This window comes from Palaemon carinicauda, chromosome 42, assembly GCF_036898095.1.
Source record: "Palaemon carinicauda isolate YSFRI2023 chromosome 42, ASM3689809v2, whole genome shotgun sequence".
NCBI classification, from domain to species: Eukaryota; Metazoa; Arthropoda; class Malacostraca; order Decapoda; family Palaemonidae; genus Palaemon; species Palaemon carinicauda.
The window spans coordinates 15022207-15042396 of NC_090766.1; the positions used below are offsets into that span (position 1 = coordinate 15022207).

The following is a 20190-nucleotide window of genomic DNA, read 5'->3' on the forward strand; positions in this document are numbered from 1 at the left end:
GCCCTGGAAAAAGTGAAGGTATGCTGAGAATGCCACATTCTCTGCATTCCTACATGTAACTCGTTTCAATTGTAGTAAAGATGAACGTAATGATTGAGTAAAGGATGCTTACATAATAGCACATGTTGTACGTTCATGCACACATACATACCAGCCTAATACACACACACACACACACACACACACATATATATATATATATATATATATATATATATATATATATATATATATATATATATATATATATATATATATATATATATATATATTCTCGTATATATATATACACACATATATACTGTATATATATACATATATATACACACACATATATATATATATATATATATATATATATATATATATATATATATATATATTCTCGTATATATATATACACACATATATACTGTATATATATATATATATATATATATATATATATATATATATATATATATATATATATATACATATATATACATACACATATATATACACACCTATATATACAGTACATATGTATATACATACATATATATATGAGAGAGATCACATTAAAAATTAAACTGCTCTTAAATCCTTAAAACCAACAACCAATTAGAGACCCACTTTAGGCTATACCAAATATCTAGACAGTCATAAAGCTGAAAGTAATTATAAACAAATATCTAAAATGACTAAAAAAAATAGCATTCACTATTCCGAACTTCCCCGAAGACGAAATAGAAACCCGACCTTGAAATTAACGAAAAATATCAGTCATGAACTAACCTGCTTGTGCTAATATAGCACAGTTCAGTAATAAGCCGAGGAACTGGAATGCGGCACACCGGGGGGCTATTACCCCTCTGCCCCCTCTAGCCTGGAACATCGCTGCTCTGTGCCAACCTGGAATTGAAATGAATATAAAATTTAGGCCTTAAGCCAAGCACTAGGGTATCAAAAGCCATCTCAGCGCTGTATAGGCCTAACACAAATTAATTAATCATACCAGTACACTCACACCATTTGGTATAATTTTAACTTATAAAACTAATCAGACAACTTTCATATAATAACATCTAAATGTGAAATAAGAAGGGGATTAAAAGGATTAAATTAATTAAGAAAATTGGTTGAAACTCCTATTATCCGATACTCTGCATAAATTGGTTCAAGTTCAAAGCGTTACAATTTCCCCAAGTCTTAAAGGTTTGTCCTGGAATTGAAAAATGTTCTAGTGGAATATCTGCTTAATAATAGTGGTCTAATATTGGATGGAAATGTTATGGAAAATATAATTTAGGGATTTTGATTTTCTAAAGATATTCGGATCTGTGAATGCGTCTATTTAAGGTAAATCTGTATAGACTTTCAACTGATAGATAGTGCTATGGGAGGGCCTAAAGATATAGAAAAATTAATTTCATAATTATTCATTTATACATATCTATATATTAATATATGTCTGAGTATGTATACATCAACTCATGTGTGAGCATACAAACATTCACGGACCCAATGAACGCTGTAAATTTCTCAAGAATGTTGCTATGTCCACTCTGAAAAAAAAAACTTCGATGGCACCCGCTCTACCAAACCACACCTCGGATTACTAACCAAAAAGGTATGCCCAGTGATCTTTTTTTTAATACTTTCACTTTCAAAAGTTCTTTCTCCAAAGGCCTTAATCAACTTTCTTTGGACTTGACTTTCTTCTGAATGCAGACCTGTGGTCATCGTACCCGAATTACTTCCTCACTTTCGTTGTATACATTTTCTTCATCGAAGTTATAGCGATGACGACGTGAAATTCCTTCGCGTTGCGAGTACCCTTTAGCACGGCTCCTCTTCCGAGCGAAAGTAAACAAAGTATTTCAAGTTCTCCAGGATCGTGATCTATTGACATTTCTCTCGCGTTCCATATATATTCATTTCTCTGTCATTTTTCCTTATTTGTTGATTTTCCCACAACAGTGGAATGCTTGCCCTAGGCTTCCGAATGAAACCAGATATGAAAGTCGACCTCCCTAAAATGGTCAACTATTTTTCAGCTGCCGACAAACATGACATAAGAAAGGTAGCCTTGGCTCTAGGGCCCTACCGGTTCTCATGACCATTTAGTACTCTCTCTCTCTCTCTCTCTCTCTCTCTCTCTCTCTCTCTCTCTCTCTCTCAAAACACGTTGAATTATCGCCTCAAACCATCTTTAAAACGACCCGTTTACTGTTGAAATTCCACACAGCAGCACACATGCAATGATAAGGGATATAAAACCAGTTTTGAAATATTGACAAACCCCACCTAAACTTGTTCTGGCTGCGCTCATGCCTAATAGATCACGCCAGGAGAAAGCGAATGTAAGCCAAAGTAACAGAAGATCACCTCAATACATCGTGAAAGGCAGGAAATGTTTAGGGGAAACGGCCACCGATACTAGAACACTTACAACATAAGACCTGATTTTTACAAACCACCATATTCTAACGTCTTTGTTTTCTTGACCGACATCGTGATTTTAAAAGGTTTAAAGGCCACTCGTGAATGACAGATACAGAGAACAGTGACAATGCCTGAGACTCGTCATATACTGTATACACATGATCAGCGTCCAAGCCCCTCTCCACCCAAGCTTGAACCAGGGAGGGCCGGGAAATGGTTGTTGATGACTTAGCAGGTAGACCTATAGGCTCCTCCAAAACTGCCATCCTTAGCTCACAAGGATGGTGAGGTTGCAGACACTACAAGAAATATCAAGCATGAGCGCGACTCGAACATTAGTCCGGCAGATCCTCATGAAGGGACGTTTCTAATAGACCACCACAACGGCAATTTTGTATAAGAAAGTTCAAATATATCAGTTTTCAAATTAATTTCTTCCAGTACATTTGTCTACCGAATTGAATATTTTTTCTTGTAAATAATGTTCGTCTTCATTACCCAAAAAGGTATGACAGTAAGGTAACAAACAACATATGGTAAAGATTAATATTTAAAAGTAGTTGGTCACATTTAAAAGAATTTATAATTTAGGTTTAATAAATTAGAACTAATCAGCTGTAGCTAAATAATGTTTTGACTTAATAGTTCAATAACTAAATTTTTCATATATATATATATATATATATATATATATATATATATATATATATATATATATATATATATATATATATATATATATATATATGTGTGTGTGTGTGTGTGTGTGTGTGTGTGTGTAAGCCTTCTACATACAGCTGGACACACGAATTCCTGGCACACCTCGCTCCGGAAATGTGCACCGTGTCACACCCTCACTGCACGGCGAGTAATAAAAGGTGGGCGGGGCTAAACGCAGGAACTAGCCGTTAAGTATGGGTGTAATAGGGTGCACTTCCTCAGTGAGGTGTGTCAGGAATTCCAGTGTCCAGCTGTCATATGTTATGACTCGCAATTTCTTAAATATATTAAGAGCAGAATGATAAATAGTTTAATGTAAATAAAATATGATTTAAAACTTCTATTAAAAAATATTCACGACTAGATATAATTTTTAATTAAAAACATATTTAGATAAATAGTAAAAAATTCAATTGTAAATACACTATATGTAAAATATTATTTTACGTAAATATACTATATGTAAAATATTTTTTACGTAAATATACTATGATGTATATGTTATAAACTGTAAGATTGTAAATGTGTATTTCATGATAAAAGATATATATATATATATATATATATATATATATATATATATATATATATATATATATATATATATATGTATATATATATATAAATATGTATATATATATATATATATATATATATATATATATATATATATATATATATATATATATGTGTGTGTGTGTGTGTGTGTGTATGTATATATTCTACGGTTTACCGTGATAGTTTTCTACCCCTTAACCCAAATTAAAAAGTAAATTATTAATCCTCATACACTTCTGGTAAGCATAAAATTCATATTTATATAAATTTCAGTAAAGCCTCTTGATTTGATAAGGCAATACACCTGATAGAAAATGTTACTTGTTTACAAATTCATCTTAAATTTCAGTCAAAATCATTTACATTCAACTTAGCGACAATTTCCAATTAATTATACTCCTTTTCGTGTCGGAGACTATAGTAGCTGTAACGCCAAATCGCTTAGTCTATCAAACACCGAATGCATATTCTAGTAACTGCCACCCAGCCTATTCCTAAGCCTTGAGACTGCCAGTCTTTGGAAATCTTTTCCTGCTTGTATTTTCCCAACTATTAAAATTTTCCTTTTTATGAAGAGGTGGTTATATCGCTTCCTTTGTGGCGAAGCAGCAGCTCCGCATGCAGTCCTTTCTTCTCCTTCTTGCTGTCCTCCAGGGACGGGCTAGTAACAGATGCTAGTGGGTGCTAGTCATATTTTCTTCTGTAATTGAGATTTCTTTGCATTTGGGCCATTTTTATAGCCCAAGTTCGAAGAATATTACAATGACAAGAGAGAGAGAGAGAGAGAGAGAGAGAGAGAGAGAGAGAGAGAGAGAGAGAGAGAGAGAGAGAGAGAGAGAGAGATTGATTTAATAACTTTATTGCGTTCAATATTATACATACATACAATGTATATATACATGCACACGTATACAGCAGAACACAAATGGCGCACCCCCTAGCAGGCTTGCATCGGAAAGTTGAGAGAGAGAGAGAGAGAGAGAGAGAGAGAGAGAGAGAGAGAGAGAGAGAGAGAGAGAGAGAGAGAGAAGGGGGGGGGAATTAAACTCCAACGAAATGGTAGATCAGTTCTCTAAAACATGAAAAAACTCTATTATATTTACAAGTTTAAGTGTTTTATGTATGTTCTTTTATGTGTAACGTTGATGTTAAATAGCACAAAATCTTAAACAATAAAACTCAGAGCAACTGAATATACTTCATCTAAGAGCGTCGCAATTACAAGCTTTAAAATCTTTCAGTTATTCTTGTCGAGACGGGCTGCGTAGCTTTTCATGTGTGGAAGGACTTACAGAATTTAACTGGCTTTCCATAAGATATCAAATAAATAAATATATAGATAAGTGGCAATCTAAAGTTTGCAAAGTAGCGTACCACAGGTAGATACAAGAGGCTTTACAATGGACCGTTAACTTACCCTATCTCTATCGCATTTCGTGCATACCAACTCGCCCACTCCTTGGCGGGCACACACACACACACACACACACACTGAAATTCCAAGTGTGGATTAAGGACTCTATCCTTATTACGATCCACATAGTGTGAAATCAACGACAAAGCTTTGAGGAACGAATTTCATAATACGTCATATGACCTGGGGCTAGCGACCGCCGAGGCATCTTCCCGCTATTACAAACACTTACGACTTTAAAGGCACAGTCATCCGGCAGGGAAACCTCGTTACCTTGCTATTTTCCCAAATATTATGAGCTTTGTTCGGATGATGATAGCTACGTTGTTCATTAATGCCGTTTATATAACCGTTAAATAAAATAAAAAATCCATTGAGTGAAATAAGGTACTCATCGGAACTTAATATCATGCCCATTCACAGGAAACATTCCACAATCCACATTATGACACTAGACGTTTTCCGATATTTTTTTGGCATCTTTGTATCCAGTTACCGTTATCTTTAATATGACATTTATGCAAGCAGCAATTAGTGTTCATATGTAAATTAACTAATTATTACTTATTTGCTTTAAAATTTGACAGTGTAATTTATTAGATACCAGTAAACGTGCTCGTGTCGGTGTGAGAGCGTCTTCTTAGAGAATTTCCCGCCAGTGCGTTAACCTCAGTCCCGTTAACTCCAACGGACATTGTTGTTTTGAGCGATCTGATACAATGTCAAGATGAACAAACGTTCCACGAATTGATCACAGATTGATAAAACCCTTAATTTCAAGAGATGGCGTTCTTGCAACACCGAAGAATATAATGAAAACAAACTAACCGCAAAACGTGGTCCATTCACCCCGCGAGACATCCCTGTATCCCCTCCGACGAGGCTCAGACTTGACTTACACAAAGTCACAAACCAACAAAACTCCCTTCCTCATAACGATGGGTATTGCTTAATATCCATTCCGTCTACAATCTCACTGAATATTGCGTCATTTATTTTCGTTGTATATTTTCTTGTAATTTTAATTTTATCCTATAATATTTATTCAAGTATATATTATTCTCAGCATAGGCCTACACCGTTTTCCTCTTGACGTCTTTACGCACAGCCTGTTTCTTGATAATCTGGTACCCATTTATAATTGGGCTACCTTATGAATTATAACTGGAATCGGAAACTGATCCACAGATTGGCAGTCTGAACACTGAACTCACGGGGCTGGTAGAGCAATGTTTTAGGGGATTATATTAACCTGTACCGAAATTAAACATGGCCGACTGAATGTTATTGCATGACTAATCTGGGTTATTTATTGAAAGTATTAACTAGGTTACGTAATACCCTACTCTAGATAATAGTAAAATTGACAGTGTGTTTTAACGAGATATATACCCATGCTGTTCTGCCCTTACCATTGGATAGAACTTACAGTAGGTGCTTGTCAATAAGGTGGGTATCATCGCCATCGTGTTGTTATTATTATTATTATTATTATTATTATTATTACTTGCTAAGTTACAACCCTAGCTGGAAAAGCTGGATGCTATAAGCCCGGGGGCTCCAACAGGGAAAATAGCCCAATGAGGAAAGGAAACAGGAAAAATAAAATATTTTAAGAACAGTAACAACATTAAAATAAACTTTTCTTATATAAACTATAATAACTAACAAAACAAGAGGAAGGGAAATAAGATAGAATGGTGTGCCCGAGTGTACCCTGAAGCAAGGGAACTAATCCAAGACAGTGGAAGAAACTCTAAACGGTATTTGAATCAAGGTTTCTAATAGCTAAAAATGCATTAGTGCATTTTGTCATATTAGGCTAACAAAGTGTTGACTCTCTCTCTCTCTCTCTCTCTCTCTCTCTCTCTCTCTCTCTCTCTCTCTCTCTCTCTCAGAATTTAAATTTCTATCTCATAAAAAAACATATATGATATAAAAAGGAACTGAAGTGAGTTGAATTATGGATAGAGTTTGACTCATCTCCAATTATCATCTACAAGTCAACTAGAGTGGAAAGTGATTCCAGTTGGACGATGTAATTAATAATAATAATAATAATAATGTTTATTGGACAAAAAAGATTTACATTCAAAGATTTACAAAAAGAAAAAAAGACTCAGTCCAAGCCCATGTGGAGCAGAGCTCTTCGGGCAATAATACAACAAAATAATATCATCAATTAAGTAAAAATAAAAAATAAAGTAAATATGGATATAGATATACAAAATGTACGCATACATATACATAATCATATGTATACAAATGGATACATATAAATGAGAATCTTAGCCTAAAAACAAATGGAAATGCATATTTATATGATAAGGAAAGATGGTATATGAAAGCTAATGGTATATACATTGAAAAAATTGTAGATATTAAGCAAAAAACTCAGTAAAAGAACTAGTTTTACAAATAAAAAAATATTCTAAACAATGAAACATACTTGCGTTGTGGTTAGGTAGGCAAGTATAAATATTTATTAATAAAGCTTAATACCCAGATAACAGGAGATTTGTATATGATTTCTTAAAAGACCGAACGCTAAGCAGTGCCTTTAGATAAGCGGGCAGAGTATTCCAAAGTTTAATACCTTGGTATAGATACGATTGCTCGCATCTATTAATACGTATGAAAGGGAGAGTTAAGTTTGAATTTCTTGTTCCATATGGATGAACTGATTGTTCCTGAATTATTTTTCGTCTTAAATCTGGAAATTTGTTCAAAATAAGTGTTTGGAACATCATATTCATTAAGGAGAGCTTATAATTGTCTTCCAGCTTCAATATCGAGAGAGACCGGAAAAGTGGCGATGTATGAGCTAAGTAACCACTGGAGCTTATGATTCTTACCAGTCTTTTTTGAATTACAATTAATGGTTGCAAGACATTTCTACTACTACTCCCCCACGCCGTATTGCAGTAATTTAGGTGAGGAGATACTAACGAGTGATACAATTGTTTTATAATATATAAGGGGAAATACTCTTTTAATCTATATATGATACCCATTACTTTGGCAATTTTATTAACTGTCATATTTACATGCTCACAGAAAGTTAGTTTATTATCAAGAATTATCCCTAAAAATTTACCACTGGACTTCTGATCCAGAGTGTGATTTCCTATAGAAATCCTTATGTTATCAGGAACTCTTCGTAGAGAAAAGATTATGAAGTATGTCTTTCTTTCATTTAAGGTTAACTTATTTGCTAGTAGCCAGTTTTTTACATGAGTTAAATCATTGGTTAGTGTATCACAGAGGGAGTAGATATTTTTATGTCTAAAGTGAAGCGTAGTGTCATCGGCAAAGAGTATGGAGCTTAACCTACCTACTGATCGAGGTAGATCATTGATATAGGCGAGGAAAAATAACGGTCCTAGGACTGATCCCTGGGGAACACCTATTTTGACATCCATAACCTCTGAGAGATGGCCATCGAGGGTCACAAATTGTTTACGACTCGTTAAGTAGGATTTTAGTAAGAGTAATGCATTTCCACGTATTCCATAATGTTCGAGCTTTTTAAGCAGCACATCATGAGACACTGTGTCAAAGGCTTTACTCAAATCTAAAAAGACCGCACCAAGGTATTCATTTTTATTCATCGCATTGTAGATATTTTCAAGAAGGTCATTTACAGCATCACTTGTACTAACGCCACGCAGAAAGCCATACTGACAGGAAGAAAAGATATTACATCTAGTAAAGAAAGAGTAGAGTCGATTGTACAATAATTTTTCAAAAATTTTATTCAATAAGGGAAGGCAACTTATTGGTCTATAGTTATTGACATCCGATTTATCACCAGACTTATGTAGCACAGTAACGCATGCTATTTTTAAAATGTCAGGATAAATGCCAGAGGCAATACAACGGTTGAACAATAAGGATATAGGAAAGGCAAGTAAACTAGCATTATTCTTATATAGTTTAGTAGGGGGAGAATGAATATTTGCTTTTTTGTTCTTTAGTTTTTTTATAATGTTGATTACTTCAAGTGGAGAAGATGGGGTCAAATAAATAGAGTGCTGATTTGAAGGAGGCAAATAGGAATAAAAATCTAACTGATTATTTTGAGGCAGGGCATCTCGGAGAGTAATGCCAATTGTAGAGAAATGAAGATTAAAAGCATTTGCAATCTGTTGGCTGTCAGTAATAGTTTCGCCGTTACGACCAATGAGTTTTCTTAGCGAAGTGCGCTTTTTCTTTCCAGGCCTAAGGGACGAATTTATGAGATCCCAGGATTTTTTAGCATCATTTCGGAGTTGATCAAAAGTACTATCAAAATATTTTTTCTTTGCCACGCGAATTAATGTAAGCAACATATTACAATAGTTTCTATAGCGTTGGGCACTATAAGCACCCAATTTCATTCTTCGATATAAATTATGTTTAATGTTAATTGATTTCAGTAGCCCTTTGGAGAGCCACTTATTCACCAGTCTTTTAACACTTACATATTTTGTTTTTAAAGGAAAGCATTCATTGAAAAAGCTGTCTATTTCATCCGTAAAAGAGGCCGCCCCCAGGTGAGGATCTAATGAGGCTTGACCATATTCGGTCCAGTCTTTCCCCCTCAGGAGTTCCGTGAATTTCCTGTCATTCACTTCGCTCATATCTCTGAATTGAATTTTTATTTTGTTGTCTACGTTGTTTAATATAGGCATTAATAGACTACAGAAAATTGGGAAATGATCTGTGATATCTGCTAAGAATATCCCACTATTACCAACAAGATTATTATTTGCCCAAATATGGTCGATACAAGACAGCGAGTCATTCGAGCCGACTCTTGTTGGTCTAGTTATTGAGGGGCGAAAGTCAAAAGATCGCATTGTGTTAATCAGTCTGCGGGTGGTCTCGCTCTCCCCTTCCCTCATTAAGCAGATGTTAAAGTCCCCAGTGACAATAGTATTCATAGGGGAGATACCTGGATTTCTTAGCACCTCCTCTAACGAGTCGAAAAACATATTTCCGTTACCTCCTGGACGTCTGTAGATACCTAAGATTACTGTTTTATGAGGCGAGTTTGGTATAGAAACCGTTACACCGACACTTTCAAAATTATCATTAGAAATGTTGAAGAAATCATCAAGAGGTTGAAAATCAATAGAGTCTTTAACGAAAATGCTCACACCGCCGCCCCTCCGACCTTCCCGATAATTGTGACACGCATTATACCCAGGAAGATAATTCATGCAGTGAGTTTCTTCCTTAGCCCATGTTTCGGTCAATACAATGATATCAAATTCATGGTTGCAGTTATTTAAGTAGCCAATAAATTCGTCATGGTTTTTCTTGAAACTTCGAATATTAAAACTTATTAATGAAAGGCATTGCCGCATATGATTAGGGAGAGAATCATTAAATGTGTCAGTAGTGTAATATTTACAGGAAAACAGATCAGATGTGTTCACAAAATCAATAAAGTTTTCATCAGGATCAATGTGATATACAGGATTTGTGTTCATGAGACGTAACCACAGTTAAAATTAGTAATTAATAGTTTAGTAACAATATGCTTAGAAATACAAAAAATGAAAATATTTCGTTACGATGAAAACTGGAAATAGTTGTAAAAAATATAAACAAGGAAATAATTGTTGTAATTACAATACAGAAATAGGAATAATAAAAATAATATTAACAAAAATAGTAGTAATAAAAAAGGAGAAAAAAAAATAATAATGATATTAATATCAGTAAAAGTAAAAATGGTAAATTTGATAATAGTAATGATATTACTAACAATAGTGGAAATGGCAGTGTTAAAAGTAAAATAATGCAATTTGAAAAAAAGAAAAAATTGTGAGTGTAAATTCAAAAATTTAAATGTGAAAAAACTAATGAGGTTAGAAAAAATGGTTACAGAAACTGAAAACAATGGAGTATTTAGCACATATTTTGAAATCACTCAGGGGCACTAAGCCCTGTGCTACTGTAGAAAAGATCAAGGTCCTTTCGGGTACGGATAGCAAAAGTTTTGCCCGCTGAGGAAGTTTTCACTTTAATAACTCCGTCGCGAGTATGTAGGAACAGACCGGTATACTGCTGTCTTTTCACTCTACGTAATTCATAAAAAAGCTTATCACGTTTCTTTGTGAGCGCTTCGCCTACAAAGAAACCTTTTGCAGTGTCATTCCTGTGTTGAAAACACGAGTGTCTGATGTCTGCCTTCACAGCTCGCGACATCACTTTCAGCAAGATGTTGTTGTTTTCAAAAGACCCATCGACCCTTCTCTTACCGATCCTTCGCCCTTCAAGGAAGACGTGGTCAGGAAAATTCTTTTGGACACACCTTTCCACGAGATCTCGGCCTATATTCCGTGTATCCTCGTTTGGTTGGGGAGCGGGCAAAGCAGGGCCAGACAGGACAAGATTATCACATATCATTTGGGCTTCCATCTCATCCAGCTTCTCCTCGAGAATTTCCATTTCTCTAGATGTGTCTGGCCTGGCTTCAAGTGTCGCCACCCTATTTGTTAGGTCGGTAATTATTTTGTCCTTTTCACTAATTTTATTACAAACCGTTAGTGTGTGTGTTTGTTTGTTATCTAAGTTGTTAATAGACGCATATTTTATTATTACAATTCGCAAAATCGAATCTTGGCTATAAATTTAGTAACCTTAATATTATTATGAATTATCTTAGTACTTTTTGCTGTTCTTACTATTCCAGATTTGGTCACTTTCACTAGAGGTAATCATGTATAAAAAAAAGCGACCTAGGAGAATTAAAACAACCAGCACAAAAACTCACCTAACGAGTAGGCCTAGTTTAGCACATGAGAACAAATCATAAATACTATGAAACAGTAACAATAACATAAATATGATGAAAAAGGCAAGAATAATTTAAGAATGCTGAAATTCCGTAACGCACAATCTCAAAGAAAATCAGCGAAAATGTAAACTCCCTCTATCATAACAACATAAACAGATTATGTAAATAGCCGTTACCTGTGGTGTCCCATTTAGCCTAACCGTAAAGGCACCTATCCGACCATTTGGATTTTGGAGTAAACAGCCTACGGCGGAAATGTGGTCAACTGTCCGCCGAAGTATCATCCAAGGAGGTTTAATACCTTGGTATCGTCGAGATTTTATGGCTGAATTCTCACAAGAAAGTAGTAGAGAGGATACCTTATTGGCATTGAACTAGGAACATTGGAATGACAATAAAAAGAGAGGACGTTCTCTTATTATTATTATTATTATTATTATTAAGCTACAACCCTAGTTGGAAAAGCAGGATGCTATAAGCCTAGGGGCTCCAACAGGGAAAATAGCCCAGTGAGGAAAGGAAATAAGGAAAAATTAAATATTTAAAAATAGTAACAACATTAAAATGAATATTTCCTATATAAACTTTAAAAACTATAACAAAACAAGAGGAAGAGAAACTAGATACAACAGTGTGCCCGAGTGTACCCTCAAACAAGAGAACTCTTGAGAGGGCTTACGAATAAGTTTTCTATTATCATTATCTTTGTGTCATGAAATTTCGCTCATTATAACCACTAGGCTACATATTGGCAGAAGATGGTACAATATATGCTGGTTGATATATTGCCATACAAACATAAACAAGTGTAGCCTACCAGTAATTTTACCACCCACCGTAAGTGGCAAGGTTTAGTACGAAGAGGATAAAGCCGGAGCGATCTCGGGTGGGCGTATGTAACTAGAATCATGACCAAATTTGAAAGAAGAATCAAAACAATTATTATTATTATCATTATTATTAATATTAATTGCTAAGCTACAACCTAGTTGGAAAAGAAGAATGTCATAAGCTCCAACAGGGAAAATAGCCCAGCGAGGAAAGGAAACAAGGAAAAATAGAATACTTAAAAGACTAGTAACATTTAAAAAAATATCTCCTATATAAACTATGAAAACTTTAACAAAACAAGAGGAAGAGAAGTAGGATAGAATAGTGTGCCCGAGTGTACCCTCAAGCAAGAGAACTCTAACTCAAGACAGTGGAAGACCATGATACAGAGGCTATGGCACTACCCAAAACTAGAGAACAACGGTTTTGGAGTGTACTCGTTTGTATGAATCCTTAGAGCTGAATTACTAAGTTTAAATGAATTTAGAGATTATAATAATAAGCAAAACCAGATAATTAATGTATGGAATAAATATATGCTCTTGTCTCGGTCCATGAAATCAAATATATGACGACAGATAATTTCCTCACCGGAAACGCCCCATGAGCTGTTTAGAGAAAACAAGATTGACCTTCGGGATTACTTGACTGTTCCGTTAAATTGCGTTTATTTAGAGAAAGTGGAGTATCTAGGCGAGTTTTCAGTCATTTGATGAAATCTTTAGTATGATGAAAACACTATCACTCTCTCTCTCATCAACAATGTACACATTTAGCATATATATATATATATATATATATATATATATATATATATATATATATATATATATATATATATAGTCGTAGTTAGGAAAAGGGAAGTGGTAGGAAGGGTTGAATGTGTGCACATATCTATCAAAATATTTAGCTGTCATTTTTGACGGGCCGTGTAAGCCTACACTACTTTATATATATATATATATATATATATATATATATATATATATATATATATATATGTGTGTGTGTGTGTGTGTGTGTGTGTAAAATCAGCTGTTACTAGTCCATTGCAGAAAAAAGGCCTCAGACATGTCCTTCCACTTAAGTCTGTTCATGGTCTTTTTGTGCCAGTCCACGCCCGCAAACTTTCTTAGTTCGTCAATCCATGGTCTTCTCTTCCTTCCCCTGCTTCTTTTGCAATCTCTAGGGACCCATTCTGTTGTTTTTTAGTGTCCATCTTTTATCTGTCATTCTCATTACATGTCCTGCCCATGTCCATTCCCTTTTCTTTTCAGAATATCCTCTACTTTAGTTTGCTCTCGTATCCATGTTGCTCTTTTCGGTCTCTTAGTGTTATTCCCATCATTATTATTTCCATATATGGAGATCAGTAGGGGAAACATGACTTAACTATTCTCTATGATGAACATTGAAATCACCAACAAGCACACAAGAGGCCTTTCTATCATCCTGTATCTTAGCCATAGTGGTAAGAAGACGATCATTATAAATAATCATGATCCACCTGACACAGCATAAACTGGGCAAAATATTCCTCTAAGCAGCAAGCTATGCCCAGGGCATAAATAAACATTTTCAATGCACACCTACTGTATAAGCATTCAGAACCGCCTCAAGCAATTTCAAGCAGATGTAATGTTTATCAAAACAAGTAAAAAAAAAATCGATAGATCTTCGAAACCTTTCAAAATCTTTCGTCCTTCCCTTTCAGAAACACTTCTGTGGAAGTAGTGGAAAAAATTAGCATCATAATGCCATTAGACCCAGGACACAACATCGTCCTTCGGAGCTGTCCACGTCGCTAACATGGGCCTTGATCCTTGACAACAATCGTCCTGTCAGAATGCATTAGACAGGCGCAGCATGACTCGGCGATGGGAACAAGGAAGAAGAAGAAGAAGAAGAAGAGAGAGAGAGAGAGAGAGAGAGAGAGAGAGAGAGAGAGAGAGAGAGAGAGAGAGAGAGAGAGAGAGAGAGAGACTTTCCTCTCTACAGTAAGACACGCAGTTTGAGATTTGACCACCTTTGTTTCAGTTAGAGATGTAGGCCTAATAGTGATGAATTCCTTTCGGTCAATTTCCATCCATTGTTCGCTGGCTCTTGGTTAGAAAATTTCATTAGATTGTCCACTTCATTAGCCTTCGCTAATTATAAAAAGAAATACATAAAGCGTTTGGTATCAACACGAGGGGAGTGAAATCAAGACTTTTGGCTTGTTATTTGTTTCACCGTTGAAATCATCTACCGGTTTTTACATCACATGGATGAAATAGTATGATATCAATTATATAAGAAATAGAAAATTAAATATATTTTAGTCTTTCATCATCATCTCCTACGCCTATTGACGCAAAGGGCCTCGGTCATATTTCGCCAGTCGTCTTTATCTTGGGCTTTTAATTGAATACTCATTCATCATCTTCTACTTCGCGCTTCATAGTCCTTAGCCATGTAGGCCTGGGTCTTCCATCTCTTCTAGTTAAAGGTTTCGTGAACTAATCTCTCTTGGGGATGCGAAGAACATGCCCAAACCATCTCCATCTACCCCTCATCATGATCTCATCCACATATGGCACTCAAGTAATCTCTCTTATAGTTTAATTCCCAATATCCTCCATAGAGTAACACCGATCTTACTAGCCTGATATATAGTCTGATTTTAATATGTAATTTCAGGCGATTTGATTTTCAAATTTTACTAAACCTAGCTGTTGTCTGATTTTCTTTTTATTTCAATCTTTCACTAAACTCTAATTCTAAAAACCCTGTATTGGAGATCATAGTTCCCAAATACTTGAATGATTCTACCTCATTATTCCTTTAGTCTTTAGTTTAACAAATAATCATATGAGAACATAAAAGTCTGGCATCTCCGAATCTCCACCACATCACAACCTCATCCAGGACCTTTGTCTCAGAGGGACATCGTTTAATATCAGCCATTTGTCCTGCACTGATAAAGATCAGACTTCGAAGGGTCCCCCCCATAAAAGCTCTCCCAAATTTAGTCTCGCCATGCTAATGAGCTAAGGATACGGGGTTTGGGGGAGCCTATGGGCCTACATTTTAAGTTATCAGCAGTCATCGCCTAGCCCTCCTTGATCATACCCTGACTGGAGGAAATCATGGGCGCTGATCATCGTCATCATAATGTATATATGGTCACTCTCTAGGGCATTGTCACTGTTCCTTGCCTCTGCCATTCATTAGTAACCTTTAAACCTTAAACCTCGTTGTGGCCTGATTGGTAACGTCTCTACCTGGTGATAACCAGACGGGGGTTCGAGTCCCGCTCAGACTCGTTAGTTTGTTTAGTGTTTGCAACCTTACCATTCTTGTGAGCTAAGGATGGGGTTGGGGGAGCCTATAGGTCTAACTGCCGAGTCATCAGCAGCCATATCCTGGTCCTCCCTGGTCCTAGTTTGGGTGGAGAGGGGGCTTGGGTGCTGAGCATATAATATATGGTCAGTCTCTAGGGCAATGTCACTGTCCCTTGCCTCTGCCATTCATGGTCAGTCTCTAGGGCAATGTCACTGTCCCTTGCCTCTGCCATTCATGAGTGACCTTTAAACATTGACCCTCAGTAGTTCTCAATATAACTGAGATCCTCTTGAGTATTTACAGTAACTACACTATATAAATCAACTTGAAAACTAATGTCATCTCAATTTGAAGATATCACGAAACACTTCCGACTTCAGTGGTTGGCTAGTAGTTAGTTGCCAGGATGACGCGACCTCGGGGCTTTTCTATTGATTACGAAATGTTCATAACAAGTAACCAACAAAGGGAAGAGAACGCGCTGTATTACATCATCGGTTTCTTTTGATAATGTTCTTCCCCCAAATATATCTTTTATCGTTTCCCACGCCCACTTAATTCGGAAATAACTCAATCATCATCTCCTCCTCCTTCTTCTTCTTCTGAGGTATTTATAGACCAAGTTTCCGGCTTTCTTGAGCATTGGATTAACCATAATATCTGATTTTAATGTTCATTTTTTTGGGTACGATTGAATAAGTAATGAAATTATGCTACAGGCCTATACACACGTAGGCAACAGCTTATAGAGAATAATAATGATAAAAAAAAATGTTTCAAATAAAAGAATCTCTTCATATATTGTACATACATACGGACTCAGGTACATACATAGGCCTATACATATTTTACGTGTATGCATTATTTTTCAATATACGGACATGAATTCTCACACTAAGGTATGTAAATGATGTATGCATGGAGTATTTTATGTGAAGCTTAATTATATAGTCCTATGTATGTTACGGTATTTGCTAAGAATTTGCATATTATTTTGCGTTGAATATACATGAAAATATACATGTGTTTGCGTCATAAACCAGATAGTTGATGATTATGTAGAGAAAATTGTTTTTCCCCTCATATATAAAGAATGTGGATATATGAAGCTAATTTTTTTTTCAAGAACAAAAAACAAAAACATCAGTAATAACAACGATAACAACAGCAATAATAATAATAATAATAATAATAACAATTGTTATTGTGAATTATAATAATTGATGGTAATATTGTTGTAATTGTCCCTTTTGCAACAACTTATTCGTAATTCAAAAGATGCAACTGACAGATGTAGATGACACTTACCAGTCCTTCCCGAAGGTCAATTTGTCAATTTTTCAAGAGGAGATATCTCGCCGGTTGACCCGAGACAACATCGAAATAAATATTTGTTTTATTCGAGGTCGAGGTGAGGAAATTAAGGCAAGTTAAACACCGGTACGTATTTTCGCTTCTACCGGTATTTCCACATACATAATATTTCCTAGTATTTTTTTTCCTATGTACACACGAAACGGGATTAGTTTTGAAAGATTATTATGCGCAGTACTTTTATATATTTGGGGATTATTTTCTGTTTATGGATTCGTTAGAAAATCACAATTTGATTAATTAAAAGCGGTAATTTCATTAGAATAAATAACACCAACATAAATGTCAATCACTTTTAAAACTCTCACTAAGAGGTCCCACTTTTTCCTAGCCACGAAGCACAGCCGTTAATGAAACAGCCTTTAATTATAAACTAAAATCAAGTTATAACTACACCAGGAAAAGCTGTGCTAGCGAACATCACAGGAGTAGCAGGCCGCACAACGAGCCGGTTGCCCGCTACTAAAGACAGTTACGCGCTTACTGACAACACAACACTCCTCGGCTCGGCTGCGCAGGACTTCAGGACTCCCTCTCCACCTCGGATTCCAGGGTACTGGTCCGGTGGGTGGATGATCAGCAGTCAACCGTGTTGCACCTGAGGCTCGAGAAGTCCTTACTGACCCTGACCTCGCTTTCCTAGCCTAGCGTGCCCGGTTACAACTTACATTTGGGATAAGGATCACGTACATAAGGGGATCTTCTGTAAGGTAGGCCAAGGGTAAACGATAAAATACCCTTTTGTGTGTGTGTTTTAGTTATACCTAGTAGAAACGTGCACGATCATTTTGGATAAGGGAGATGCTGCCATATTAGATATAATTTATAATTGCGATATTTTTAAACCATTGTTAGTATTATTTAACTTTACGAATTACTATATTCTAGTAAACAATTAGGCCTACCCCTAATTCTGTTAAATTCCTCAAACTTATTTCAACTTACACAGCAACCTGTATGTCCTCTCCCAATAATTCATTTATCAAACTAGACGAGGTTGAAATGAAAATAATTTCTAGACCTGTGAAAGCATTATTCCACCACATGGAAAATGTCAAACAATATATTTTCGGAAGTACAGTATTTTCACACTGTTTTAACCATCCAACTTATATTTTGTAACACTTCTGTTTTTAAAATGCAGATTTATGTTTTGGTCAGAAAACTTTAACTGATATTTTATATTTTTAAAAGAATTTAATTTTCTAAGAAAAAACAGGTTTAACAAATTAATTCAAATCTATTTATCATAGGTTTTAATTTCTAACTTTTTTATATATATATATATATATATATATATATATATATATATATATAGATATATATATATATGTATATATACATATAGATATATATATATGTATATATACATATATATATATATATATATATATATATATATATATATATATATATATATATATATATATATATATATATATATATATATATATATATATATATATTCATATATATATATATATATATATATATATATATATATATATATATATTCATATATATATATATATATATATATATATATATATATATATATATATATATATTCATATATATATATATATATATATATATATTCATATATATATATATATATATATATATATATATATATATATATATTCATATATATATATTCATATATATATATATTCATATATATATATTCATATATATATATATTCATATATATATACATATATATACATATATATATATATATATATATATATATATATATATATATATATATATATATATATATATATGTGTGTATTTATATAATTTCTGACTCATTGGGCTGGTAAATCTCCATCCCCCCCTGTAGTAATATTATCTGAAACGAATTTCACTAGTGAACAACCAATAGCAAAGTTTATGCCCTTCTAATGAAAGTATCTCGTCCAGACAAAAAAAAAAAAAAATGTCATAAATTTATCTTTAATGGGGTCGGGGAGTTTGAATGAGCAAAGGCCACTTGACTCTTTGATTCTTGAAGAACTGGTTATCGTTTATAGATTTCATAGATCTGTCCCTTTCTTTTTAGTAATGGAGTTTTGTAGTTATGTTTCATTGTTGTTCATATGTTGGCCTATTCGAGACGTCCCTTCCTGGGGATAGCCGGACTGGGGGGTTGGGTCCCGTTCAAACTCTATAGTTTCTCGTAGGGTCTGCGGGCCTACCATCCTTGTGAGCTAAGGATGGGGCGTTTGGGGGACCCTATAGGTCTACCTCCTGAGTCATCAGCAGCCACTGCCTGGCCCTCCCTGGTTCTAGATTGGGTGGAGAATGGGTTTGGGCGCTGATCATAAGTAAATTCTATCCAATTTCTCTTCCACTTCTTTTGTTAAAGTTTTTATAGTTTGTATAGGAAATATTTATTTTAATGTAACTTCTTAAAACATTTTATTTTTCCTTGTTTCCTTTCCTCATTGGGCTATTTTACCTGTTGGGGCCCCTTGACTTAGAGCATTCTCCTTTTCCAACTAGGATTGTAGCTTAGCAAGGAATAATAATAATAATAATAATAATAATAATAATAATAGTCTGTAATGTGAAAAAGTTAGCGTAGTATGTTTATTTAAGAGCAATTGAATAACTGGCTTTATTTAACAGAATTTTATGTTTTATTAGTTTTCAGGAGTTATCAAACAAACTTGAAAATTATTTGAACGGTTCTGAAATATGAAAATTTGAACATCTTATAGAATTTCCTGGATTCCTCTCATTG

General features: G+C 34.6%; 1 protein-coding gene across 5 annotated transcripts in view; it reads right to left on the reverse strand.

Annotated features, from left to right (window-relative positions):
- The window catches only part of LOC137633204 (adhesion G protein-coupled receptor L4-like), an 83627-nt gene extending 66067 nt beyond the window's left edge, over window positions 1-17560 (reverse strand). For 2 of the 5 annotated variants that reach the window (XM_068365369.1, XM_068365366.1), the window contains exons 1-3: window positions 17373-17560; window positions 778-894; window positions 1-3 (exon numbers count right to left, since the gene is read on the reverse strand). The exon at window positions 1-3 is cut by the window's left edge and continues 93 nt beyond it. In XM_068365369.1, coding sequence (XP_068221470.1) covers window positions 1-3; window positions 778-877 — 103 coding nt within the window. In that variant the 5' untranslated portion in view covers window positions 878-894; window positions 17373-17560. Of the gene's footprint in view, window positions 4-777; window positions 895-1605; window positions 1743-5947; window positions 6015-17372 lie in introns of those variants that run through there. The other 3 variants (XM_068365365.1, XM_068365368.1, XM_068365367.1) reach the window with 3 other exon arrangements.
- Between the last annotated feature and the right edge of the window lie 2630 nt (window positions 17561-20190).